Source organism: Cladophialophora immunda, assembly GCF_000835495.1.
Source record: "Cladophialophora immunda strain CBS 83496 unplaced genomic scaffold supercont1.1, whole genome shotgun sequence".
Lineage (NCBI taxonomy): Eukaryota > Fungi > Ascomycota > Eurotiomycetes > Chaetothyriales > Herpotrichiellaceae > Cladophialophora > Cladophialophora immunda.
The window spans coordinates 6,898,891-6,923,034 of NW_015622541.1; the positions used below are offsets into that span (position 1 = coordinate 6,898,891).

The window sequence follows — 24,144 nt, forward strand, 5'->3', positions numbered from 1 at the left end:
GAAAATGTTCCCCCGAGGTTCTGCCGCTCCGCAAAAATTATTTCGGACTCGATAATTTTGATAACCCGCACTCTTCACCCACCCGTGTACTCCCAGGATCTCCTAAGCTTCTTCTCTGCAGGTGGCCAGCTTCTTTCCAAGAGCAGAAGCCAACATGAGGCCTCTTACCGACGTCGAGACGCAAACTCTCTTCACAAAACTGGCCAACTACACGGGCCGCTCTCTCACCCAGCTCATCGCACCGAGCGACTCCGACAAAGGCGACCGCTATGTCTTCCGCCTGCACGAGTCGCGCGTCTACTACGTCCGGCTCTCTATCGCAAACCTGGCCACCTCCATTGCCCGCGACAATCTCCTCTCCCTCGGCACCTGCATTGGAAAATTCACAAAGACGGGCAAATTCCGCCTGCACATCACCGCCTTGGACGTGATTGCTCCGCACGCTCGTTACAAGCTATGGGTCAAGCCGAACGGTGAAATGCCGTTCCTGTATGGTGGAAATGTGGTAAAAGCGCATGTTGGGCGGTGGAGTGAGGATTGCCCTGAACATTCCGGCGTCGTTATCCTCGCGATGGATGATACCCCGTTGGGCTTCGGCGTGACTGCCAGGAGTACGGCGGAGGCGAGGAAGCTGGAGCCCACCAGCATTGTGGCGTTCCGGCAGGGCGATGTTGGCGAGTATCTGAGAGAAGAGGATACTTTGTTCACGACTTGAACGCCGAGCTTGTAAGACCATGTCTTCACTTCAGAAGGTTGGCATGGAGGATCTCGTACGAAAGCCAGCTGAGTATGGGGTTGTGATTGACCCAATTCATCAGCAGGGCTGTGGCTAGGATGTCGTCTCCTGTGCCATCACACCAGCTTCCGACATCGGACGACGCTTGCATGAAGCGAAAGAATGAGTTACAAAGGGCAGGCAGCTTCGAGCGCTATACCGGCTCCCAGTTCAAGAATCTTCGTTGGCCGATGGCCGAGCGGGGGACTTACTTCCGTCGGTGACACGGGCGGGATGTTTGCTGAGTCCGGATGGGCGATGAATGTGGCACCTGGCCCTGGAGAGGTGGTCTAAGTGGGAAGGTTGCATGGTTGGTAACTTCGAAGTTGTCGATTGCCAGCACCAACATCTGGGGGAATGACACGAGATGACGCGAAGAAATGTGGTGGAAGCGAGATGCTTGAGGTTCTACCGGCAACAGATCTCAAAACCTTCCCGAGACCGAGCAATTGGATTTTGGCCCTGATCGGAGAGTCAGCGCCAGGAACTCGTATGGAGTTTTCAATCTACACATAGCGAGGTCTTGGATGGTGATCCTTCCCTCCCTCCAAATACACTCCTGGAGAAACAGGGACGATATACCTCGTAGAGGCATCCTATTCCAACCCATCAGACATCCAGTCGACAGTGGCGAAAACATTTCCTAGTCTGAGGTCTCGCATTTTCAATATGGCCATGGATGCCATGAGGACAGCCTCTCCTTTCTATGTATTGATCAGACGGGCCCCCGTTCTCTCACGAAGACTTAACTTTGCTTGACCTCGACTTGGCCATACAGCCAGCCTCGCGACCGAGTCCAATCTGAACAAAAGGCGTGCGGTGATTGGCGGAATCTTTCTGCTCCATCTCACAAAAAGCTGGTCGTGGAAATTTAGGCGAGCGGGCGGCGGGCCTTCGTCTCCTGTCCTGTCTAGCTTGAGTGATGTACCTCTTTAGAAAAGTGCTATACTGCAAGTGACAAAACGTGTGAGTATAGCTGTGATAAGTTGGCGGGGCTTGCTATGTATTTGCATCTGCCGAGTTCTGACGCTGAGAGCCTCGCCAGAAGCGCAGGTCCCCGAATTGTCACGCGAGCAAGGCACTGTGGTCGATCGTGAAACGCATGGAACGTAGAAGAGACAAACGCCATTGTTCTGTACATTCGGGCAAGCCGCCCTGCCACCAAGTCTCATAAACGGTCTTGCTTGCCTGTGGGAGCTATACTCCGTTATTTGAGTCTTTTTTTTTAAATGTCTTTACCCTGCCCGCAGATCCAGCACTGGTGTTTATTTGCCTTTCGAAACCAAGTCCTCGACAGTTTTCCTCGCCTCGGTCGCCTTCTCATCCGCCCAGTCCGTCGCAAATTTCGTGTGCGCCCTCGTCTGCTTCCACGCTTCTTTGGCAAACCCACTTATTTGGGAGTGGGTTTCGCTGATCGCGGGTACCTTTTTCTCATACTCCCAGATCAAGTCCGAGGTGTTCCGCATCGTCACTGGGATGAGGTACCAGCCCGCCGCGATACCCACGGCAAGCGGGAACGTGGTCCGTAAGAAGATCCCCCGGTTGCGAGCTACAATGGAGCCTGTGAGTGTCGCTACCAGCACGTAAATGGCTCCGGGAAGAAGTTGTTCGCCGGTCTCGGGGGCCGGGGCCAAGGAAGCAATGGTGTTGCTGAAGTCTGTTTCCTTCCGGAATGCCCATGACAGGAATTTGTTGAAGGATGTTTCGGCGGCGAGTGATTGATCGTACAGGAACAAACGGACCTTCTTGACATGCACTGTGAGTCGGTCGGTAGGTGTGGGTGAGTGCGGATTTGGTTTCGAGACCGGAGAAGTGGGCGAGGGCTCGGGAGTGGTGGGTGCGACTGGGAAGTCGGAGTATATGGGTTTCTTGTCAGGGAGCTATAGAAGCATCAGCGATGCAATTCCAAGTAATAACAACAACCTCCTTCGTACCTGGTCCTTTGAGGGAGCCTCTGCATATACTGTGCGGAACGGGGAGGGAAATGAATGGACTTGGGTCGCCGCAGTTGCTCCCAGGGCGAATACTGCGGCTTGTCTCGACTATGCAAGGGTTAGCATCGTGGAGGAGGTCGGCGAAGGTCACTTACAGCTCGCAGGAGCCTTACTCGCGCCATGTTGAGAGAGGTTGAACAATGGTTGCTGCTGGCGCAGGCTTGGGAATCATACGAGATTCAACTTTGAACTGTCAATCGGAGCTTGGGATGCGAATCGGGCAACCGGTCTTGGCGGCCAAGTTGCGCGAAAACGACTCGGAGCTCACGTGCGACTCACCTGAGCACTCGCCCTTCATCTTGAACATATTACTCTACAGTATAATACAGCGCCAGCTAGAACCCAGAATTATCAGTCGCGCGTTGCCCATTCCCTCTTTGACGCCCTTTCGACTTTCGACCACTTTCTTGCCCCTTCAGAAGTGACTAAACTGAGGATACCTCTCAGCATTCTAAAGACTTGGGTTGCCATTCAGAATACGCTCGACATCCTCCATCCTGGCGTATATGAACTTTAGTTCTGCTCAGATCAGAAATTGGCCATCATGCTTGGACTGGAATCTGGCGCAACGAAGAAACTTACCACCTTCGTTCAAACGGTTGCTCTGCTTTGCCGGAAAGCTCTCCATCTGCCTGCTAATGATCTCGTGGGGAGTGCCCATGATGAGTGGATCTCGTAAAAACAACTCGACGTTACTCTGCTCTTGTGGCAACGCAGTGCGGATGATGTTGGTGGCTGCTCCCAAGGACAGAAGCGTGGACGTGCACGAGGGCAGCGCGGCTGCAACACAGTAATGTAAGAGAGTCGCGCTAGTTTTGTCTACCACAAAGTCCACGTCTAACGCGCCATCATTAATGTAGTCCCGCAGCAGGATTGAAAGCTCCTCGTCCCTCTGCTCAATTTGATGGACGTCGGCTCGCTCCAAAACCAGTTTGTTCGTCGCGTTCATCCGTATGAGATCTGCTAGCTCGGCAACGCCCTGGCCTCGACACTTTACGTTGGCGCCAGCTTCAAGCGGGGATCTGAACGCACTAATGTCACCGACTCTTGCTAAGCATGACAGCGGCGTCAATCCTTCCGAACTTTGATAGTTCGTGTCTGCCTTGTGCCTGACAAGACACGCAACCATGGCAGGAAGAACACCGGTTGGATTAACATGGTATGCAAGCGCATCATGCAGAAGCGCCAGCGCAGTGCGGCCACTTCTATTCTGTAAATTGACGTTGGCGCCAGCATCACACAAAGCTTCCACCGCCTCGATGTCATACTTGGTGACAGCAATCATAAGCGGACTAAGGCCATCTACGCCGCTGAGGCCGGGCTCAGCAGGGGTATTGGTCAGTTGATCAATGTCGCCGCCTACTGCTTGTAACCATTCGATTGTCTTTTGTAAGTTCCTGCGTCGTGTTTCGATATCTCCTTTGAGAGCTGGGTACCAGAACCGTGAGCCCGAAAACGTCCTGCCAATGCGCTGATACGACAGGCGATGAAAAGGGGTATAGCCTTCTTCGTCTGCAGAGAGAAGACTGGGATTCTTACCCGCCGCGAGGGGCGAGATGGCGTGCAGACTCTGCCAGTTGTGGGCTGCTGTGGCTAGGTCGACCGGGGTCATGCCGAGCACATGTTCGGGTGTCGCTGAATACTCGCCCTGCTCAGTGTTGCCATGGCGATGCATTTGACGCGCATTCTCGTCACAAATGTACGGGTCGTCGCCGTTACGGATTGTCGGGTCTGCCGCTGCATTGAGAAGAGCCGAGATCGCTGGCTGGGAGGACGTCGCTACTGCCCAATGAAGCGGCGTGCCAGGCGGCCACGTAAACGGAAAATGAGGGTTGAACAGAGGACGCGTTGTTGCGAGGCTATGGTTGACATTGGCTCCTGCATCGACCAAGGCGCGAAGAACAAGGTTGATGTCTCGTGCAGGGAAATTGAACAGCCAGTGTAAACAGCCGATTTTGTAGTCACTGTGGGTATGATCAGCGGCGGCGCCTCGCTTGCAGAGCTCAAGGACAACTTGAGAATGGCGTGCCATGCAGGCCTTAGACAGGGGAGTCGCCTCTGCGAACAGGGCCGAATGTAGGCCATAACCTGAGTTGTTTCGAAATCGATCTGACGCCGCTTGTGCACGTTTAGGATTAAGAGCAGTCAGTTTCCTAAGTGCCAAAAGGGAGCCCGTTGAAGCTGTGCTGAACAACCACTCGTCTCGTTCCGCATTGCTCAGGTAGTGTGATATAGGTAAACCGTAGGAACGCTGCACTGTCTGTGCAATGCCTTGTGCAGGGGGATGTTGCTATATAAAATTTTGTACCTCTCAGTATATCTGCTGCGCCTAGTATATAGCTATAACTATAGGACGAATTAGGGCCGTCTAGATAAGTGCGGCGTGAAGGGTACGCAACCGCCTCCTCGCGTTTAGCTTATATGACTCGCCGCCAGGAGCGTTCCGGAGAAAACCACCACATTAGTCGTTTCGTCCTTCGTAAATGCTCTGCGGTTCTTCATCACCTTCTACTGGAATAAGTAGCGAATGGTAAGTTGGACGCTCTTTGTCGTATATTTTTTGCGGGATGCTAGTCTGCCTCCTACATGAACGCCAACGTCGTTTCCGAATGGACAACACTGTTGGCTGGTGGACCTAGAGTTTCGTTCGGTCCTAGGCGAGGTGCGACGGAATCAGGGAGGGAGGAGGCATTTGATCCATGGCTTGTGACTACTAGCTCGTGATCGTTGCGATTATTGAGAATGGCCAGTCGAAATCGAATGCGTCCTGAAAATCATCCATCACGTCGAGGAGCGCCTGGGAGGGAGTGGGTGGATTGTAAAGTGGTCCAGGGAAACTGATATTGTCCTGTTTCTCGGAGTCCTGGCTACGGAGGGGGAAGCCGTCAACCCAAACCCCTTCCTTGGAGCGAACATCTTTGTCAACACTTTTGTTTCATCACAGTAATCTTCGATTCTGCTTTTGGACAGCATGCACATACATATCTTGCAAACTAAGTTATGTAGAAGCAATCATCTCATTACCAACTGTCGGTCGAGTCCTCAGCGCCGATTTAGACGTTTTGCAGCTCACACACACGACGAGCTGCGGCCGGCGTCGCGGGGAAGCTTCCTTCCGAAGGTCTAATCATACTTTGCACGCCTGTCAAATTCATCCCCATGGCAAGTCGACAAACATCGAGGCAGAAATTTAACATATCAAGAGCATGAGATGGCATTTCACTCGTTGGGCTGGTCCTCGTAGAAGACCAACGACCGGACCTCGACGCTCTCCCTGACCAAGTCCAGATCCTTGGTCTTTGGATCTATAAAAGCCGAGTGTGGTACCCTCCTCGCCGTCTCCCCGTCGCTAATCGAGTCGAAGCACTTGATCAGCAGGACCTCGTCCGACGTCATTCCACTGGCGTAGTACCACTGGTGTTCCGGATTGTACTTTGCGTAGAACAACTCGAACCTTTTGCCGGCCGTGATGGTCGAGTACTTCATCCCGGTGCCCTTGGCGGGCAGGTTCGCCGTCACGGGAATGAGTTCGTCGTCGCGGACGGTGCGGGCGTCGCAGACGGCGAGAGGGTCTTTGATGACGGGCCCGTTGATCGGCCGCCAGACGTTGATGATGGACCAGCGCGTCTTGACGAGCTGGTCGACTTCCGCGGCCGGCATGTTGTCGCACAGGACTTCCAGGGCGCCGTCGGTGGATTGGTCGATGTGGATGTAGTGGGCCGGGGTGACCTGGGTGACTTTCGCCCCGTTTTGAATCGCGCTGTTCTTCTGGAGGTCCAGCTCGAGTTTGTCGCGAGAGTCGCGGCGTGTGATGTGGGAGAAGACGTGGACCCGCGTGGCTCCCGTCCTGGCGTGTGTGAAGGCGCAATAAGTCAGCAACCGTGAGCGAACCCAAGGGAGGGGAAGAAGATAAGGCAGCTCGTCTCTCTCTTGCTTACACTTTCTTCAACAGCTTCTCGACCTCGGGATAGACGATGCGTTTGACTTCCTTGTCGGAAAGATACTCCTTCTCTACGCTGGTGTGCTTCACAAGCTGGAAGCCTTGTTTGCTGACGTCAAAGTCATCAGAGTGACCTCGAATGTCGTGGATTCGGACCGGCCTCTCGTCGAATTTGCGGCGGAAGTAGCCCGCCGTTCCTGCTTCGAATGATGAGTGGCCTCCTAGCGCTGGATCAAGGTAATAGTTCAAGGAAGTGTCGATGTCTCCACGAGAGCTTCCCACTTCGACTGCGGTGGTGTCCAATGCCATCCTGAAGAATCGTAGCCAAAGGAGTTCGGGAGCTATCTGCGGGAGAATTGCACGAGGAAGAGTTCATTCACCTTCACCCTCTGGGGGAGAGAGAGAGTAAATGGTACCGAGACTGCATGGCCGAGGTAACTAATACATCGTCCTGCCTGTGCCAAACCCTCGGAGACAGTGCGACGTTGGAACCGTGTCACACGGCCCGTCAAGGGAGCTGAACCTCGAGTAATAACCAATAGCCAATCCCTCCGACGCCGTCCTCGACCAATGGCAAAGGCTGTTGGCTTATAACAATAAAGATCTCGTAAGCGCGCAGTCTATACGACGCACTGACCGACGCGGTATGCGCGATGGTGTCACGGCTGAGGTTGCGGGGCTGACGGTGGATACGAGATGACGGACCGCGCACGGGCGCCTAAGGCAAGAACACCCCAGACGAGCTTAAAATATAGCGACTGAGGGTTTGAACGTGGGTCGAATGAAGCTCTACGCGAGTTTGGCGTCGCAGTCAGGCCACGGACCCCAACTTTTGATCGACGGCATCGAATGCACCTCCCCGCTTTGCGACGGCCGGTTTGACAGAACACCCCCGTGATCTTCTTTCTCTGAGGCGTCAGCGACATCTTACACGGCAAATGAGGAGCCACGTTTAGAAGAAGCTATATCTCGACACACCAGGTGCCGTATATCCAGCTGCGCGAGCTGCTCTGACCGCTCAAAGAGGCTTGCCCGACGAGGTGACCACAGGGTTGAACGACTGCAAACCGGAATCTTCTCCTTGTAAATCCCAACCTCGCGCGAGCCAGGCCGGCGACTACCCCGTAATGTGCAGTTTCGATCTCATCGTCAAACCACGAGGGAGGAACGCCGCAGTTGACAACGGTGCTCCTTAACTTTTGTATAGCTCGCGCAAGCTTCCACGCCGTTCTCTTTCCCCATGCCGCTCTCTTTGAAGCCTCCCTGGGTATGTGATGGCAGTAGAGCTGCTTCTCGATAATGGCGCAGACATGGAGCCTGACGGACAATTGCTTCGGTCAGACGCTGCTGTCGTGGGCTTTGATCGAGTGTCTCTGCCTTGCCACCTGGCGTCAAGGTAACGAATCGCTAGATCGTGCATCGCCCTCAACAAAGTCGCAGAGAGAGGTGGCGGCCATCCTTCTGGTGAATGATGATAGATCCGCCCTGGATGAGAGTAACAAGAGTGGACGGCAAGTGACATGTTGCATGCTCTTGAGGGAAAATGGGCCCAGTCCAGCGTTCGATGAGTGACCATCCGTCAGCCGCCAAAACATAAGATGCCCGGAACGAGAAAAAAGTCCTCCGGTTTGCGGAAATGGGATGTTATGAAGAATGGTTTGGAACAATGGGTATTTTTCATCAAGTACATGCGTGATATGATATGCCAGAGCAAGTGGCTAATTATCCAACAACTAACTGACAGTGTTTGCCAATGGCTATACCGCATTAGCTGTCTCCACGACCCTCGGCTCCTTTTGGAAGTCGCATGGATCGAGTCCTTCGGCGGTAGAGCACCTGGATGTGCTAATGGACATATTTGTTTCAAACGGGTTCCTGGCAGGTATGACTTCGTCGGCGTGGCCATGCCCATGATGAGCAAAGCGCGCCGATTCGAAGTCAGCTCGGTGGTTTTGGATGTCCAGCTTTTCGTTTAAATGGGTGGAGAGGCCGGTGGCGGCTTGTCGGCGGTCCAGCTCGATTGTCGAGGAGCTTTGCATGTCATGGTTTAAAATCATGGCATGGATCATCCAATCCAGTTTTGATTTTGGGGCGGCACCCATCAATTCACGACGGCGCCACCAAAACATGCTCGAGCGGACGATTGCAGCAACAGCACAGCACAAGAAGAAGAGTCCGACCACCAGGAAAGGTATCGAGAGTTGGACGCGGGAAAAGGATGTGCTGAAGACTCTGTGAACCGCCTGTCCGGAGATGGCATCTTTCGTAATCGTGTAGGCTTGATAGAACCTGATCAGCTCGGACGGCGGAACTGGCTCGAGAGGCTCGCCGGAGTACCACAGTTTGACCCAGTCAGCGAAATAGTAGGCCTGGTACGACTCAGGAACGTCCTCAGGCTGGCCATTGTCAGGGTAAGCCCCGTACTTATGATCCGGAATGGGCCGTACGACCGCCAGATGGCAGTCGACGCGTGTGAAGGTTAGCGAGCCAATCGGACCGGGTTCAAAGTAGCAGGAGCTGTTCTGGGGGGCTTCAATGGCGTTTTCGAAGATGATCGAGGCGATCGACACGTTCGTATAAGGGGAAACTGGAGCATCTGGATCCGGAAAGTAGAGTCCAAATGCGGTCCGGATGTCAAAGGATAACGTGCTGTCTGCATTTGCGAGGTTGTTGCCGACAGAGCTTACTCTCCAAGAGTCGGGAGGGTTGGGGAAGGCTGTCTCAAAGGCAGGGACATTGGTCCAGAAACTGGTACAATCATTCGTAGCGTAAGCCTTGAGCACAGTCTTTGGGGTTTGCTTGCATTGCATCGACCACGAGGAGTTCCATTCGTCCGGGATGTACGTCCAGTTGTGATTCAAGTCTGGGAGATAGTCCAAGAGTTGATCATAGGGGAAACCAGCACTGTTCAGTCGCGCCATGGTCATGTTGATGTCGACGTTCGCGTATTCCACGCCTCCCAGGCCTCTGACGGCCAGTGTTCCGGTGAGATTCGCGGGATACACCACGTCGTGGATTCTGGTGGAGACTTTGGCGATGGGGCCGCCGAGCAGCGAGACGAGGGTCAGCGCGACCACGACCGCACATTGGCCCAGGATATTTGCGTGCCGTGATGAGAAGAGGCTGCGTCGAAACAGGAAGGAGACATCCAGCACATCGCTGACCGTGGAAATGTTCACCAACGTCGGCAGGAAGACACGCTCCCTCCGCTTAATCTGCGATACGCTGGACTGCCAAAAGAGTTGAAGGAACCCAGCCATGCCCAGGGTAGTCAAGACCGAGATCAGCACGCTGATCCCGGCTTGAACTTCGGCTCGATCCCATGTGGAGGGCAGAGTGACCCATGCTGAGGCCATCGCGGGTTGTTTGACGGTGGTGATGCGATGGAAGTGAGGAGCACCCGTCGACACTGCCTCCACAAGTCTTTGCTCACAACGAGCACGGTTTTTCCAGGAGTTGCCATCGTGACCTATATAAATAGGGTTCCAGCAGAAAGCCCCCTAGCGGTTGATGGCGACGCCTCTGATAAAATTGGCCATGCAGACTTCTTCTTGCACCAGCCAGCCACTCATCAGCTCTCGGCGACCTCTGACCATTTCGAATCTGCGCTGATACAGCAGACACATTTATTGGCCCACTTGGTCTGGCACACTGCACATGGAGGTGGTCGCTTAGATCGCTTGAGAACAAGTCTGTGAACCGCATTAGCGGGCTGTCCCCTGCGGGAGAAAAAGAGGCAGTCTGAAAGGGGCACTTGTAGCAGTAGGTTCGCTATTTCAGAGACAAGCTTCCCCGAACGGGCTGCCCTGATCTTGTTTGCGGGCCATCCGAAGCCACATGGTTCAGCCACTTCTCGCTAACACCATGTGTTCGCTAGCCATCAGCCCCGGATTCGGCTTGGTGGCACTGGTTGGTGGATGCTGTCACAGGAGAATGCGGCGGCCTCAGCTGCTCAATAGCCGGCGCCACGTGAATCCAGGCACGTCTTCACAACATCTTTTGCCACATCGCGTGGAACTATTTCTCGGGCACAGTAGTGGAACATGGAGTCGGAGAAGGTCCAGAATCGTCCCTCGCTCAGGAGGCCCCTTCATTGTGGGTTGGATGCAAAGAGGTCCTCCGTCACTGGGCTTTTCACTGTCATGCAGATCACGAATATAATACTTGGTGAGAACAGCCTGCTCGACGCTCCTGCGGCATAGTATCGCAACAATAATCGAAGGAACAACCAGGCTGTTTCGCTGGTGCCAGCTGCGCTTAAATGCCGTCCGTGGGGGGCGAGCCTACACCATCTGGCGACCCCTATTTACCCCCCCCCCCCCCCCAAAACCCACCGGCCCCCCCAAAAGGGCCCCCTACCGCCTAGCCACCAGGACTGGTCGCGTGCTCATATGACCCGACTTACTTTCCCAGTAGGGTGGCACCAACTGGTAAATAAATGAGTGAGCGGGTGCTGCGAGGCACCCGCAAGTTGCAACAACACTCGGACGTGGCAAGCTGTGATTTTCATTGAATCTCCTATGTCAGTTCCTTGGGCTAGTGTTGTTGCGGATGGGGGTACGGTGTTCGATTGCAAGTTGTCCGCATAGTCATAATTGACCTCCACACAACACCTCCCAACACATTGGTCTTCAGCCCTGATTCTCTAGAGGGCGTCAATCACATTTTCACGCCCCTGCGAATGTGGACAGTAAGGAGGCAAGTCCAGCGCGCCAAGACCTCACTCGGCCTCAAATCTGGCAAGTCGTTCCAACTTTGGACGACGCCTTGTATTTCCTTCACAGCGACAATAAGGCCCATCCATCAAGCCAAGAATTACTGAATGCTGCAACACATGGAGATGTGAATGCGGTCGTGCTTTTGTCGAATGAAGGTGCACATCCGCCGTACTCCGAGGAAGATAACCGAGAGGCACTGTCATTTGCCTGTGAGAACGACAACGAGGAGGAATTCAAACTCTTTTTGGACGGGGACAACGACAGCATTATCGATTTGGTGCCGTACCGACTTGAAGGCAATCTCATCTAGCCTGACGTCGGTCAAATTGTAGGAAGCTGGCAGGAAGCTGGCAGGAAGCTGGCAGGAAGCTGGCAGGACGAAATCGAAGAATGACCATGTCTTATTCAAGACCAGTGTCATGGATGACTCGATCATCCTTCGACCAAGTCCTTATGTGCGAGAATCTCTCCCGACCAGGATCTGTTGAGTGAGCAGTGTTTTCCCGTAGTCTAGTTCCTGAGCTAGATAGCCGCCCTCTTCATCCTTCTCGTGATGTGGGCTGCAAGCTGCCTGGAAGCTCCGACAGGGGGCCACACAGGCACTGCGTTGGATTGTTCCAAGGGAATCTGTGAGATTTGGTCGCCCTGATGCTAGCTGGACCAGCGACAACGTCCGCGGTGCGCCTAAGTCTAGGAAAATGAGGCCGGGCTCACGAAAGCGTAAAGTTGATTTGGTACTTCTCCATGACAAGGCGCAGACCGAAGGGACCGTAGGCCCGCTTGTCGTTGTCATTCCAAACAAGTTCCAACAGCTTCCCGGCTTCGACAACTTGCGCTACCACGACCTTGCTCTCGTTATACAGCCTGCACAGGAAGAATTGGCGTTGACCCTCCACGAGGAGGCAGGACCCTATAATCATGACCGGCCACAAGAGCAGCGTTCCAAACGGTGAGTCGGCGACAGGGAGGAGCAAAGGCATCACGACGTCGATGTGGCTCTGGATGGCGGCAATGACCTTGGGGTTGTCGACCACGGAGCCGCACATTGCTGCTCTGACAAAGATCAGCAGAGCCTGCCTGTAGATCTCCCCGGTCCAAGTGTGCTCTACAGCCCATTCGGCCATTTCAGGAGCCACAGACGGTGGAGACCATTGTTCTAGACCACGGAGCAGGTTGTCATACGTGGAATGCCTATCAGACCGGTCGCGACGAGTGGCCGGCGCAGGTGCAGCTTCAGCTTGCAAAACCCCTTCTTCCTCGCGAAGCCGGTCCGTGGCAAACCTCGCGACTGGAGAAATGAGCTCAAATAAGCCTGGCGCGCAACCGACGAGGACTCCAAACGTTTTGTATTCCTGCAAAAATTCCAAAGAATCAAGGAATGAATCGTGAGGCATCGTGCGAGCTGAATCACTATATCCGCAGGGCGTGATACTGTTGGAAAAGACCAAAAACGAATACACTTCGAGGACGAAACCCATTATCGATCTCCTATCTTCGTTCACAAAGGTCTCATGCTCCTGTCGGAGAAGCGAGAGAATCACTTCGCGAACGGCCCGTAGGTGTAGAAAGAATCCGTTGCCACGAGAATCACCAGATATTGCCTACGCCAGGGGTAAATGCTTTTAGATTCGCTTCTTAATTTGCACGCGCAGCGCGAGGAAGGGCATGTTCTCCGTAGGGACTCACCTCGACATAACACAGAATCAACGAGGCCACGCCGATGCGCAGAGCCCGCTGGACATCGGCACGTACAGACTGGTCGGCGACGAGATCGGCCAAAGATCGAAGTGTCTTGGAGTAATGCCGTCGCGTAGCGATATGTATCTGATATTCCCGAGCTTTCTTGAAGCTGAGCTGGGTTCCACTTAGTGCTAACACCGCATGCATGAGGAGATCATCTGAATACGCTAGGGGCATGACAAGCGTGACATATGGGTTGTAGTGGGCTGGTTTCGCAACGAGAAATGTGGACGTTTCTTCCAAGTAGTGCTGCAGTAGCAGAAGTGAGTGAGGGCTCATCGAACTGGCCCCGTCCGAAAACACGAGGGGCGGAGACACAGTATAGTGCAAGGAGTGCGTCCGAGACGATTGACTCTCATCGGATCCTGGCTCTGGCTCTGGTGCCGGAGTCTCGTGGGGCTGCCGCGATAATGGTTCCCGTTCTTGCTGTGAAGAGCTCCAGCAGACCACGCCGGTGAACGCTTGGTTCTCCATGTGACCGTCTCGAGGATTCTCGTCGATATGTAGATCCGCCCTCGAGCCAACCATGATGCATGACGACCGCCTGAGCTGTGCGTGCTGGCCCCCAGGTTTAGACGGCCAGGTACACTCCAGAAAGTTGCGAGAGCATCCTGCACAAACGGGCTCGACCTCGTTACACTTTTTCTTCCGCCGGCGGCACGTAAGACATCCTGTGTTTGTGCGGATCCGCGTCTTGGGTTTCATCGCTTCGCACGAGCTGGTCGCTCTCCCGTTGGGTCTGGGGTTGCCGCTTACGGTGGTTCGAAGGTCCACTAACAAAGTGTTCCTACGCGGATTGATAAATGTAGCGAGAGATTGCCGAGCCCTGAACAGCCTGACTTTGCCAGAGATCTCTCGAGCACAGCAACAATGTACGACTAAAGCGCGGTTCAGGTATGCCGCACGTCCGTGAGCAATATGTTATCAATGTGGGGGAGGAGAACCAGTAGAAATCACCTTGGTAGGGTTGGGGGATTTGCTCGGCATTCTTTGCCCACCCGGTGTGCATGTGACGGCAGCAAATCGATGTATTTACAACCTGTAACGAAGCATGGACAATTCCTTACAATCCTTCCCTTACCGACAATCTTAGCCTTGGACTATGGAGCGCGGTGGTCCACTAGCTGGCAACTCTATTCTAGACTTCCAAACCACCGCGCTATGCCCTGCCCCTTGCATCCTGCTGGTGGCCAGTCCATTATTCAGGGCCTTTTCCCTCTATGATGTCGTAAAACAAGTTCTGGTTGAGGGCCAGAAAGTTCAGAATCATGAAGGAGGCCGAGGTGAATGCGCACGGCATCGGCTTAACAATCCATCCGAATGCAAAGACAGCCACGGCGAGGCCGACTAGACTATGGAAATCGTTTGCCAAGGCGTAGCAAGTGTCTTGGGGATGCCCTAAACAGACTGTATGGCTTCTCTCTTTCTGATCCAAGTAGTCGATACTTCTCAAGGACACTATGTTGGCTGCCCGTAATGAAAAACTGACGTCGAGACTCGAGCTCCAAAATGCTATTCTGTCTTCGGTAGGCATGCCTCGTACGAATTAACTATACAAGTTCCCAGGCTCGGTATTCAAAACAATTTCATGCAAAAGCTTGCACTTGCTTCTCGGTCCAGTCGTAGAATTCCTCTGCGATTCCATTCCCTCCCTCAGACTTGGGCTTCCTGGATAACTCAATATCTTTCCGAGTATGCCCGACCTTTCCAAATGGCTGGACTAGGATACGCCGTTAGTTAGCATTCATAAAGAACAGAACAATCGGCCTTACTGAACCGACCACCATCTTTCATTTGAACCTGCGGAGAAAACCCGGCAAACAGCTCCGTGTAGGCTCCATAGATGGGGTCCTTGAGAACGAGGTTGATGAACGGCATTTGCCATTTTGGCGCGTGTTGGTAGAGCGGTGTCTTCAAGTTACCAGGATCCAGTGACACGCTGAGGATATTGTCCCGGGCGAAGCGCCGGGCATATTCTGCTGCTTGGAGAATGTTGCCGGCTTTGCTGACCCCATATTTGTGCCAGGCACCTTGGTCCTTTTCGTACGACAAATTGTCCATCACCACGCCGCCGCGAGGCGCGAAATTCGCTGCTGCCGATGACGCCACCCAGACAACTCGTACACTGCCTACCGGCTCAACTTTCGCCGTCTCCTGCAGGACAGGTGTCAACAGCTTCGTGAATAGAAACGGTGCCAGGTTATTTGTGCCCAATTGCATTTCGTAGCCCTGCTTTGTTTTGCTCCCCTGTGGCGGGACCATAACTCCGGCATTGTTCCAGAGAACGTTCAATCTGTTCTCCTTGCTCAGAAATTCCGCGGCAGATCCCTTGATCGTCGAAAGGTCATTCAGATCCAGGTGCAGAAATATCAGGTCGCCATGGGAAGTGGGGTGCTGGGATTTGATCTTCCGAATCGTCTGGCCTGCTTTGTCTACCGAGCGAGCTGCCACATATACCCGGGCATTCTTAGAATACAGGATGTCCGTCAGTAACTCGCCAACGCCGCTCGTCGCACCCGTCACTATGAAGACCTTTCCGGATTGATCGGTGAGACTCTTGTCCGTGAACGAGGCCGGCGCGTAAGAAAATATCCCCATTGTCACTTGGGAAAGCCACGTGAAGTTTGCAACGAGAGGACTTACTTTCAAGTAAGTTGAATAAAAATCTCGGTGATGTCGTTAGTGTAGCTCCGCCTTTCCATTTCCTAGCTTTCGTGAAGGGGAAATCGTATCTTGATATCTTCCAAGCATGGTGGCGTCGGATCTGTCGCACTGACTAGATCTGACCGCAAGAGACATCGCGAAGCATATTTGGAAGTCGAGACATAATTCGTGCCGGACTGATAAAAGCGCCGAATATAGTTGGTTACGGAACAAAGTTCCACCGCTGCGAGACGTGGAGCACCTCAGCTCGTATGGCGTCCATTGCCACATGCAACTCCCTGTTGATCCGGTCGTCGTCACAATCGTCGTCCAGGGGTCTTTACATTTCTCGTGTACGCGGTATCAAACAAGGACATGACCCCTCTTTCATGCCCTATCGAGCCTCACTAGCCTGCACGGATCGCTGATTTTGTGTCCGCTATCATGCACTAGCAAAGACCGGAAACACCGCACATGGGCAAGGCTCAGGCTGACACGAGTTTGAAAACCATAGAGACCCCCTAGAGTGGAGGTTTAGCTGAAGAAAGCAATAATAGGATTTGCAAGGATTCTGACAATTCTGAAATCTTGGCCATTCAACGTCATGATTTGCCCGTCTCGCCATGTACCAGCGGCCCATTTCAGCGCAGATCACCTTCCCTGACTGAACTTTGACAGGGACACGTACCCTTCGCCGGTCGATCCGACAAGGTTAACGATGACAATTAATCTTTGAGAACACGACAAGGGGTCTTGGGAGGTGTAATGCCTATCCATGTCTATGTATATAAAAACAGGCCTGAATCACAATCAATTGGAATCTCCACGAGACCACCCAGCTAGAACACCAACGAGACAGATATCTCAATCCCCAAGCATATCAAGATGCCATACATCACCACCAAGGATGGAACCGAGATCTACTACAAGGACTGGGGCAACAAGTCAGCCAAGACCATCACTTTCAGCCATGGATGGCCGCTGAGCTCGGACGACTGGGAGAACCAAATGTATTTCCTGGCGAGCAAAGGATATCGTGTGATTGCACATGATCGGCGGGGCCATGGTCGCTCTTCCCAGCCCTGGGGGGGACATGACATGGACACCTACGCGGACGATCTTCACCAACTGTTCGAGAAGCTCGATCTGAAGGACGTTATGATGGTCGGCCACTCGACCGGAGGCGGCGAAGTCGCGAGATTTCTCGGCCGACATGGGACAAGCCGTGTCTCCAGGGCTGTTCTAGTCTCCGCAGTGACACCTGGCATGCTGAAGACTGAGGCGAATCCTGACGGCGTGCCCATGGACGTGTTTGACTCGTTCCGATCGGCGATGCTGAAAGACCGAGCAGCCTTCTTCATCGACGTTCCGTCCGGGCCCTTTTTCGGCTTTAATCGCCCTAATGCCCAAGTGAGCCAGGGGAAAATCTGGAGCTGGTGGCAACAAGGGATGCTCTGCGGATTCAACGCGGCGTATGAATGTATCAAGGCATTCTCCGAGACCGACACCAGTGAAGACCTACGCAACGCGGACATTCCGATCCTGGCAAGTCTCTGTGGATTTCCCAGTCTCCCCCAACCACCTATGGCCTACCATAGGCCCGAGATTAATAAAGCTGACTTCGATGTGTATCAGGTCCTACACGGGACTGACGATCAAGTGGTCCCAATCGATGCTGCCGGCCGAAGAGCAGTGAAGCTTTGTAAGAAGGGAACCCTCAAAGAATTCCCCGGGGCTCCGCATGCTCTACCGACCATCTGTGCGGACGAGGTCAGCCAGGAATTGTTGAAGTTCCTGCAGTCGTGAGTCAGGCCATTTGAGACGGTTACAGGGTAAACCGGGATCCCAGATTGGGAGGATGTGCCTGCGGCTTTTGTCGATGGAGAATTTATCATTTCAACCGTATCGAGTTACATCCGTCAGCCACTTAAAACTCCCAGAAAGAAGAAATGTATCAGTACAAGCGTCGCTCCTAATCCAAGAATTCGCTCAATAGCTAATCAAGTCTGAGCAACCTCAATGACCGTCTTCCCAATTCCCCCTTTGCCTTTGTAAACTAGCCCGGCAGCGTCGCGCACTTTCTCGATATCCTGCAGCCTCACCTTCGATCCCACCACAGGAACCAACTCCCCTTGTTCGACATGCCTGCTCAAGATTTCCAAGTCCTCGGCATTCGGTTCGAGGAAGAAATACTCGTACTCCACACGCCACCGTCTCGCCCGGGCTCGGCAGATCGCGTCTGCCACATTTAGACCAATTCGAGCGAGGTAAGGCACTCGCGGTTTGTCCGGCCGCTGCATCATCATCGAGTTCTGGAGTACATCCCCGGAGGGCAGCGTGGATATTGAGGCGAGAAAGCTCGTCGACGGCGTCATGAGGGACAGGAAACGCATGGCCTCGCCAGTGGTATCGAGAATGAAGTCGACAGAGCCAGGAGGGATGACTTTCATGGGATCGTGTTTCGTATAGTCAATGACTGTGAGGTACAAATTAGCAAGGGATTGGGGCGAGAAGAATGTCTGAATGTATCGTCGAAATTTCATACTTTGATCGACCACCCTTTCGCCCAGGAGTTCTGGAACTCGAGCTACCTTTGCCGTGGACACGGTTGTGATGACTTTGCCGGCGTGGAAGACATTCTTGGCCAGTTGACATGCATAGGCTCCTGTCCCGCTTACTAGCCAGTGTACATTGCGTCAGTATGTCCCGACACAATCTGCTCGGGAAACAATGAAAGATGCCGTCCACTCACATCCAGCTGGCACGAACACCGTCTTCCCCCTCAACGAGCCCTTGTATTTCCGCAGCGCCTGTAGTGCGGTGACGGCAGCCAACGGCAAAGACGCCGCATCCCCAAACGAGAGGGAGCTGGGTTTGCGAGCGACGAAATGTTCTGCGCATTTCGCATATTCGCTCCATGCACCTGGCCACACACGATGTCAGCCACCGGTTTGGCCTTCGAATGTGTCGGGAGGGTGAGTCGAAATACTTCCTTACCGCGACTGACTTCTGGTAATCTCGTGTATACTTCGTCTCCGACACGGATTCGTTTCACTGCGGCCCCCACCTCTGTCACGACGCCAGAGCAGTCGTACCCAATCTTGTAAGGGAACCTGTTTTTCCACCATCAGCGTCTTGTTCTCGAGCACCAGGAGTATTCTGCTCACTCATCCTTAAGCGCGAACTTGAGAACACCCGATGCCTTCTTCACATCGATGGGGTTGATGCTGGCCGCGTGCACTCGAATGACCACATCTGTCGGCTCCGTGACAGCAGGACGTGGGAGTTCTGAGAGCTGGTATCCCGAAGGATCCGTATAGGACGGCACCGTGACACACAACATCGAGGACCCCATTGTCTACTCTTTGAATTGTCTACAATTACCATGATGCTATGTGATTGAACGCGAGGTTTCGTCCAAGATATATTATTCTGCAACTTCGTTTACAATGACCTATGTTCGGAGCAACTATCGTTCCGTTCAATGCCTGTCTGCGAACAAGGAGGCGACTTTTACGCTTTTAGCCCCCCAAGACTCTCTGAGATCGACCGACATGCCCAGTCGTGCAGCTGGTCCCCGAAGCCGAACCACCTGGTTATTAAGCGGCCAACCCCAAGGGCCCTTTTCAGGTGGATCCGCAAGACACCGAGGCGGCGAGACGGCGAATGTCATCAGCAAATTTATATCCCTACGTCAAAGTCGACAACAACAAATCTGAAGCTTTGCAGTATATCGACAGATATAATAATGATCATGATAGTACTCGGTACTCCAAGTCTTTGACTGTCCATCGTCGTCATCCCAACACCAAAGCATTTCTGCGCCCCTTTACTCCGCACAGAAGAAGTCGAAGGGGAGCCACTCCCTGAAATATTGATGTTAGCCGAACGATAGCCGCGAACCCGGCCTCGCGACAAAATGACCTCTGAAACCGACACAAGGGAGTGCAGAGGTTATAAATCGCTCCATATCTTCAATCATACGGTGGCGAACGCGATGTTCACCAGATCTATGTGACAAGGGGACTAGATTCTAGAAAAGAATGATTATCTATCTAGATGGAGTGTTTACAAATTGAGCATCCACCGGGACCTCCTGGAAGTCCTTGGTCGTGCATTTTCTTCAGTCGACGACTCCCTTGGGCAGGATGGCAACATAGTCCAGAGGAGCTGGCTCAATGCCGTCGGGAGTGCCCACAATCTTCAGCATGTCTCCGGTCTCGATCTTCACGCCTGGGAAAGTGATGCGGCTTGCCGAATGGCCGTCTAGGTAGGTAGAGTGCTCGTGGCTCAGAGTGTCTTCGTTGTTGCCTACCCACGCCCCCACCGATTGGTTGTTGAGGTAGATCTGCCAGTGAGCCCTTCCACCGTAGAGATCGTAATAATTGACGGCGAGGTCGTACGTGCCGGATGGGAAAGAAAGTTCCGCCATGGCTGTGCCCGCGGTTGTGTTCGAGGACGTGACGATGGCGGTATAGTTGGAAGCGGTCTCGAAGGGACTCACGGCGTACGTCCTATAGCCATCCAGGACCATATCTTCGGCCTCCACGCGCCACGGATGGTGGCCCACGCGCGCGGCCTGGTCGGGAATGCCAGACAAGTTCCAGTAGAAATGGGTGATGGCATCTCTCCAAACGATCGAATGGCCCGCTTGGTACTTCAGGCGGTGCAAAACCTCGTTGTATCTCTCACTGTCGACCTTGTCCTTCAGCGACTCCCACGACGGGGCAAAGGTTTGGGCGGTCTCGGCGCCGCTGTAGTGCGCATCATAGAAATGTTGGATGACCGTCTTGCCGGATTGGAGGCGTTGTGTATAGTTGACATGGTGGAACCATAAAAGGAGATTGTCAGGAGTAGTGCTGATGTTCTCGTATTGCTCAAATATCTCGGCAGGGTACTGGCCGGCGAATCCAGTTCCATTCGACACCGTGCGATCCATACCGATGGTCTTGTGATCTGCGCGAGTCCACTGGCCCCATCCGTTGTTATCCTGAGAGGCGGGATTGGGCCCATAGTGGGTATAGAGTATGTCAGTTAACGTCTGAATGCCTAAATTTCCAGTATAGTTTTCGTACGCCGGCCACGACTCCATAGATATATTGGTGATTGTGTCCATCACCGCAGGGTCTAGACCGAAGGTCAGGCGAATCCAGTCTTGTAGTATGCGTTGAGGGTCCCCAGTGACGTCCCAAGCCAAACGACCGTACGCGTAGAGGTTAGACTGGGCTAAATGGCTCCCAATCCAAGTTGCGTTGGTACCAGCATTGACGACAGCTGCCGATCCGCCGAGAGGCCGTTTGAAGCGTTTACCAGAGATGATATCGCGGACCAATGATGGTTTTCCATCCACGCGGAGATCAAAGTCCAGGACGGTTTTCCAGAGTGGTGGTAGGTAAACAAGGTGACATTGCTGGCCCAGATATTCCTGAGCAACCTCTAGCTCGATCGCGGTATTAGTGTTGCGTAGGGTTCCGAATAATGGTGAGGTGGGTTCCCGGACCTGGAAATCAATGGGGCCGTATTTGATCTGTACAACAACGTTATCCTCAAACTGTCCATCCAAGTCCTTGAAGAAGTCAACAGCGGCATTAGCACGGTCTGCTCTCCAGTCTGATTCATTAAGCTGGTTGTAGACAAATGCTCGGAACATGACGACCCCACCATAAGGTTGAAGGGCTCTGGCAAAGAGGTTCGCTCCTTGTGATAGTGTCCGATTGTAGGTCAATGGGCCCGGCTGGCCCTCGGAATTAGCCTTGACAAGATAGCCGGCCATGTCAGGGACATATTGATAAATGAGATCGGTGATGTTCGTCCACCAGTCAACCACAGCGGGGTCCAGTGGATCAAAGGTATCGAGACGAGGCAGAGCCAGTCCCGTGGCGTTTGGAGAAGCGAAGTTGAGAGACATGCCCAGCTGCACACCATACGGCCGGAAGGCGTCGGCGATCCTACCCAGACCTTGTATATTTTGAGTACTCAAGATGGAGGCGTTCGCGTTGACGTTGTTGACCACAACTGCATTAACGCCAATAGACGCCAACAGACGCGCATATTGAGAAGCGCGAGTCGTGTTTCCGACGACAAGACCGTCCTCGAAGAAGATGGAGGGCCCGCCATATTGATGTTCAATGCTTCCATCCAAGTTGTCCCACTGGTTGATCCAGCGTATCGGAGAGCTGGGGCTGGCGGCATAGGCGACGCGGGAAAAATTCCCCTGCGCGAGCATAGAGAGATATTCGAATGTGCCATAGAGCGCTCCTCGTGCATTTTGTCCTAGGATTTGTACCGAGTTGCCCTCGGTGCTAAGCCAGAATCCGTCCTCTTGGAGTTGAAAGGTCTCCTTAGGCTTGCCGTAGGCTTGAGTGTACTCATCAACTGTACCAATGACAACGGCGGACGAAGTGTTCAAGTTTTGTTTGGTAATAGTGACATGCTGACCAAAAATGCCTTGGATGCCCTTTTGTATTTCCAGGCCGGCCATGGCTACTGGCCCATTCTCGGTAGTATTGAGAGCCACGATTGTGGAAGGAACATGAGCGTTCGACTGATAAGCACCAGGTAAAGGTGCATACCGTAGCCGAGCATCGAGACCATTTTCCGCGCCTACTAGACAGGCCGAAACGAGAAGTAAAAGTCCACGCATGTTGCTACACCTGGCCGCGAAGTCCTGTCCGCACAAGACATCCAGGCTCGACTTCCCATTTTCATATGTTCATCGATTTAATTATAGCCGCAAAAGATGCACTTGCGAAGTATTCGACAGTAGTAGTAGATGCAAATGCGGTTTAGGGCCCAGGATGAAGCTCGTCCGGTATTCAGGCTATATGCTGCGACGCCAGATCGACAGGTACCGGCGGGATATGGCCGGAGACCTGGGGTATCACGGTGCCAACAGATAGAAAGGCTAGCATGTTCCGAGTACTGAGTGCTTAAACTGCAATGCTCTACTAGCGTGGTGGTAGACGTGCCACCGGCATCTTCCCAGTCAAGGAAAAGCTCGGGCTTGTGTCACAATAAATGGCGGCTGGTTTTCCACCTGACGGAGAAGCAGTCCCGGGCTCGGCGACAGGCTGAAAGACGAAGGTGAGCTCGAACATGTTAGACTGCAGAGTTAAGAAGGAAGTGTCGGGGAAACACTGCCAGCCACCCGAAAACGCTCAAGTTGGTGGCGGATCGAGAGAGGCTTGTGAGCCTTGTTCACCAAGTGACGCAAAGTTTCGTAGTGCACGATATGGAAGGTATCGCGAGTATCGACATGTTTCGGCACGCCTTTGAGATTTACCCAGACACCAGAGTACCTAAGAGGGTCGCGTGATCATCAATGTGCATTTCGCAGCTTTAGAGATAGCGCGCTAGAGGTGTAATGTGGAATGACTTTGACCATGTTGTCGTCTGGAGGTTCCCGTCCAGCCGTATTCCTCGTATTCAGTGCGCCTTGAATTACCAACTAGTAAGAAGTGAAGTTAGGTTAGTGTAGGGTAATTCGAATTTAGCCGGTGGCCATGTACTATACTGATTAACGACAACTGACGTTCTTGGGTAACCACGCTGTTGTCAGCAACCTTGTGCCATACTCGGGTGGAGCCCTTCGAAGTATTCTACAACCTCTCACACAGAGATGCTGTCCATATTCAGGAGACTACAAAAGAACAAATCTACAACGAAAGCGGATACGAATTTATCTATCACTAGGAAGCCCGTACCAGCGCCATGTCGGAATCACACATCAATCCTATCATTCCGGGCTTCGCTCCCGATCCTTCTGTTGTCTTAATTGATGGGACATTCTTCTTGGTGAATTCTACGTTTCACGTTTTCCCTGGGCTCCCTATTTACGCCTCAGAAGACCTCATTTCTTGGAGACAAATCGGTAAGACTCGCAAGCCCACTCTGCAATCCCGATTTTAACACTCCCTAAGGAAATGCCATTAATAGGCAAAGCCAACTGAGCCTTACAAGGTCCCGGACAAACTTGATTCCCTTGAAAGAACTTGGTGAAGTGTTGCTCACAACTGGCGGATTGTACGCTCCGACAATCCGTCATCGCGAAGGAACGGTCTACATCCTATGTACTAATGTGATCCATGACGAAAATGATCCAGAGGAGGACGAGAAGCAGAACTTCATCGTCACCACCACCGATATTTGGTCTAACAAATGGAGCGATCCCATCTACTTTGAGTTCGCTGGTATCGACCCAAGCCTCTTCTTCGATGACGACGGACGTTCATATATTCAGGGGTCAGCTGCACCTGGACCAATGACAAAGATTAATCAATTTGAGGTCGATCTCCAGACCGGAAAGAAGTTGTCGGAGGAGAAGAAAATCTGGGA

At 53.1% G+C, this 24,144-nt stretch overlaps 4 protein-coding genes across 4 annotated transcripts; 1 reads left to right on the forward strand and 3 right to left on the reverse strand.

The window, feature by feature from the left end:
- Positions 1-83: 83 nt before the first annotated feature.
- On the forward strand, positions 84-1,639 carry PV07_02020 (uncharacterized protein). Its single transcript, XM_016388606.1, has one exon. It carries the CDS (start codon positions 155-157, stop codon positions 713-715), a length of 561 nt encoding a protein of 186 aa, XP_016255534.1. The 5' UTR covers positions 84-154; the 3' UTR covers positions 716-1,639.
- On the reverse strand, positions 1,337-2,950 carry PV07_02021 (uncharacterized protein). Its single transcript, XM_016388607.1, has 3 exons — positions 2,865-2,950; positions 2,710-2,817; positions 1,337-2,655 (listed from the first exon to the last, which is right to left on the reverse strand). The coding sequence occupies exons 1-3, from the start codon at positions 2,889-2,891 to the stop codon at positions 2,041-2,043; spliced, it is 750 nt and encodes a 249-aa protein (XP_016255535.1). The 5' UTR covers positions 2,892-2,950; the 3' UTR covers positions 1,337-2,040.
- A 3,038-nt stretch (positions 2,951-5,988) lies between these two features.
- Positions 5,989-7,018, reverse strand: PV07_02022 (uncharacterized protein; the record flags this gene model as incomplete). Its single annotated transcript, XM_016388608.1, has 2 exons — positions 5,989-6,616; positions 6,708-7,018. 2 exons carry the CDS (start codon positions 7,016-7,018, stop codon positions 5,989-5,991), a joined length of 939 nt encoding a protein of 312 aa, XP_016255536.1.
- Positions 7,019-8,282: 1,264 nt separating this feature from the next.
- On the reverse strand, positions 8,283-10,175 carry PV07_02023 (uncharacterized protein). Its single transcript, XM_016388609.1, has one exon. It carries the CDS (start codon positions 10,063-10,065, stop codon positions 8,467-8,469), a length of 1,599 nt encoding a protein of 532 aa, XP_016255537.1. The 5' UTR covers positions 10,066-10,175; the 3' UTR covers positions 8,283-8,466.
- Between the last annotated feature and the right edge of the window lie 13,969 nt (positions 10,176-24,144).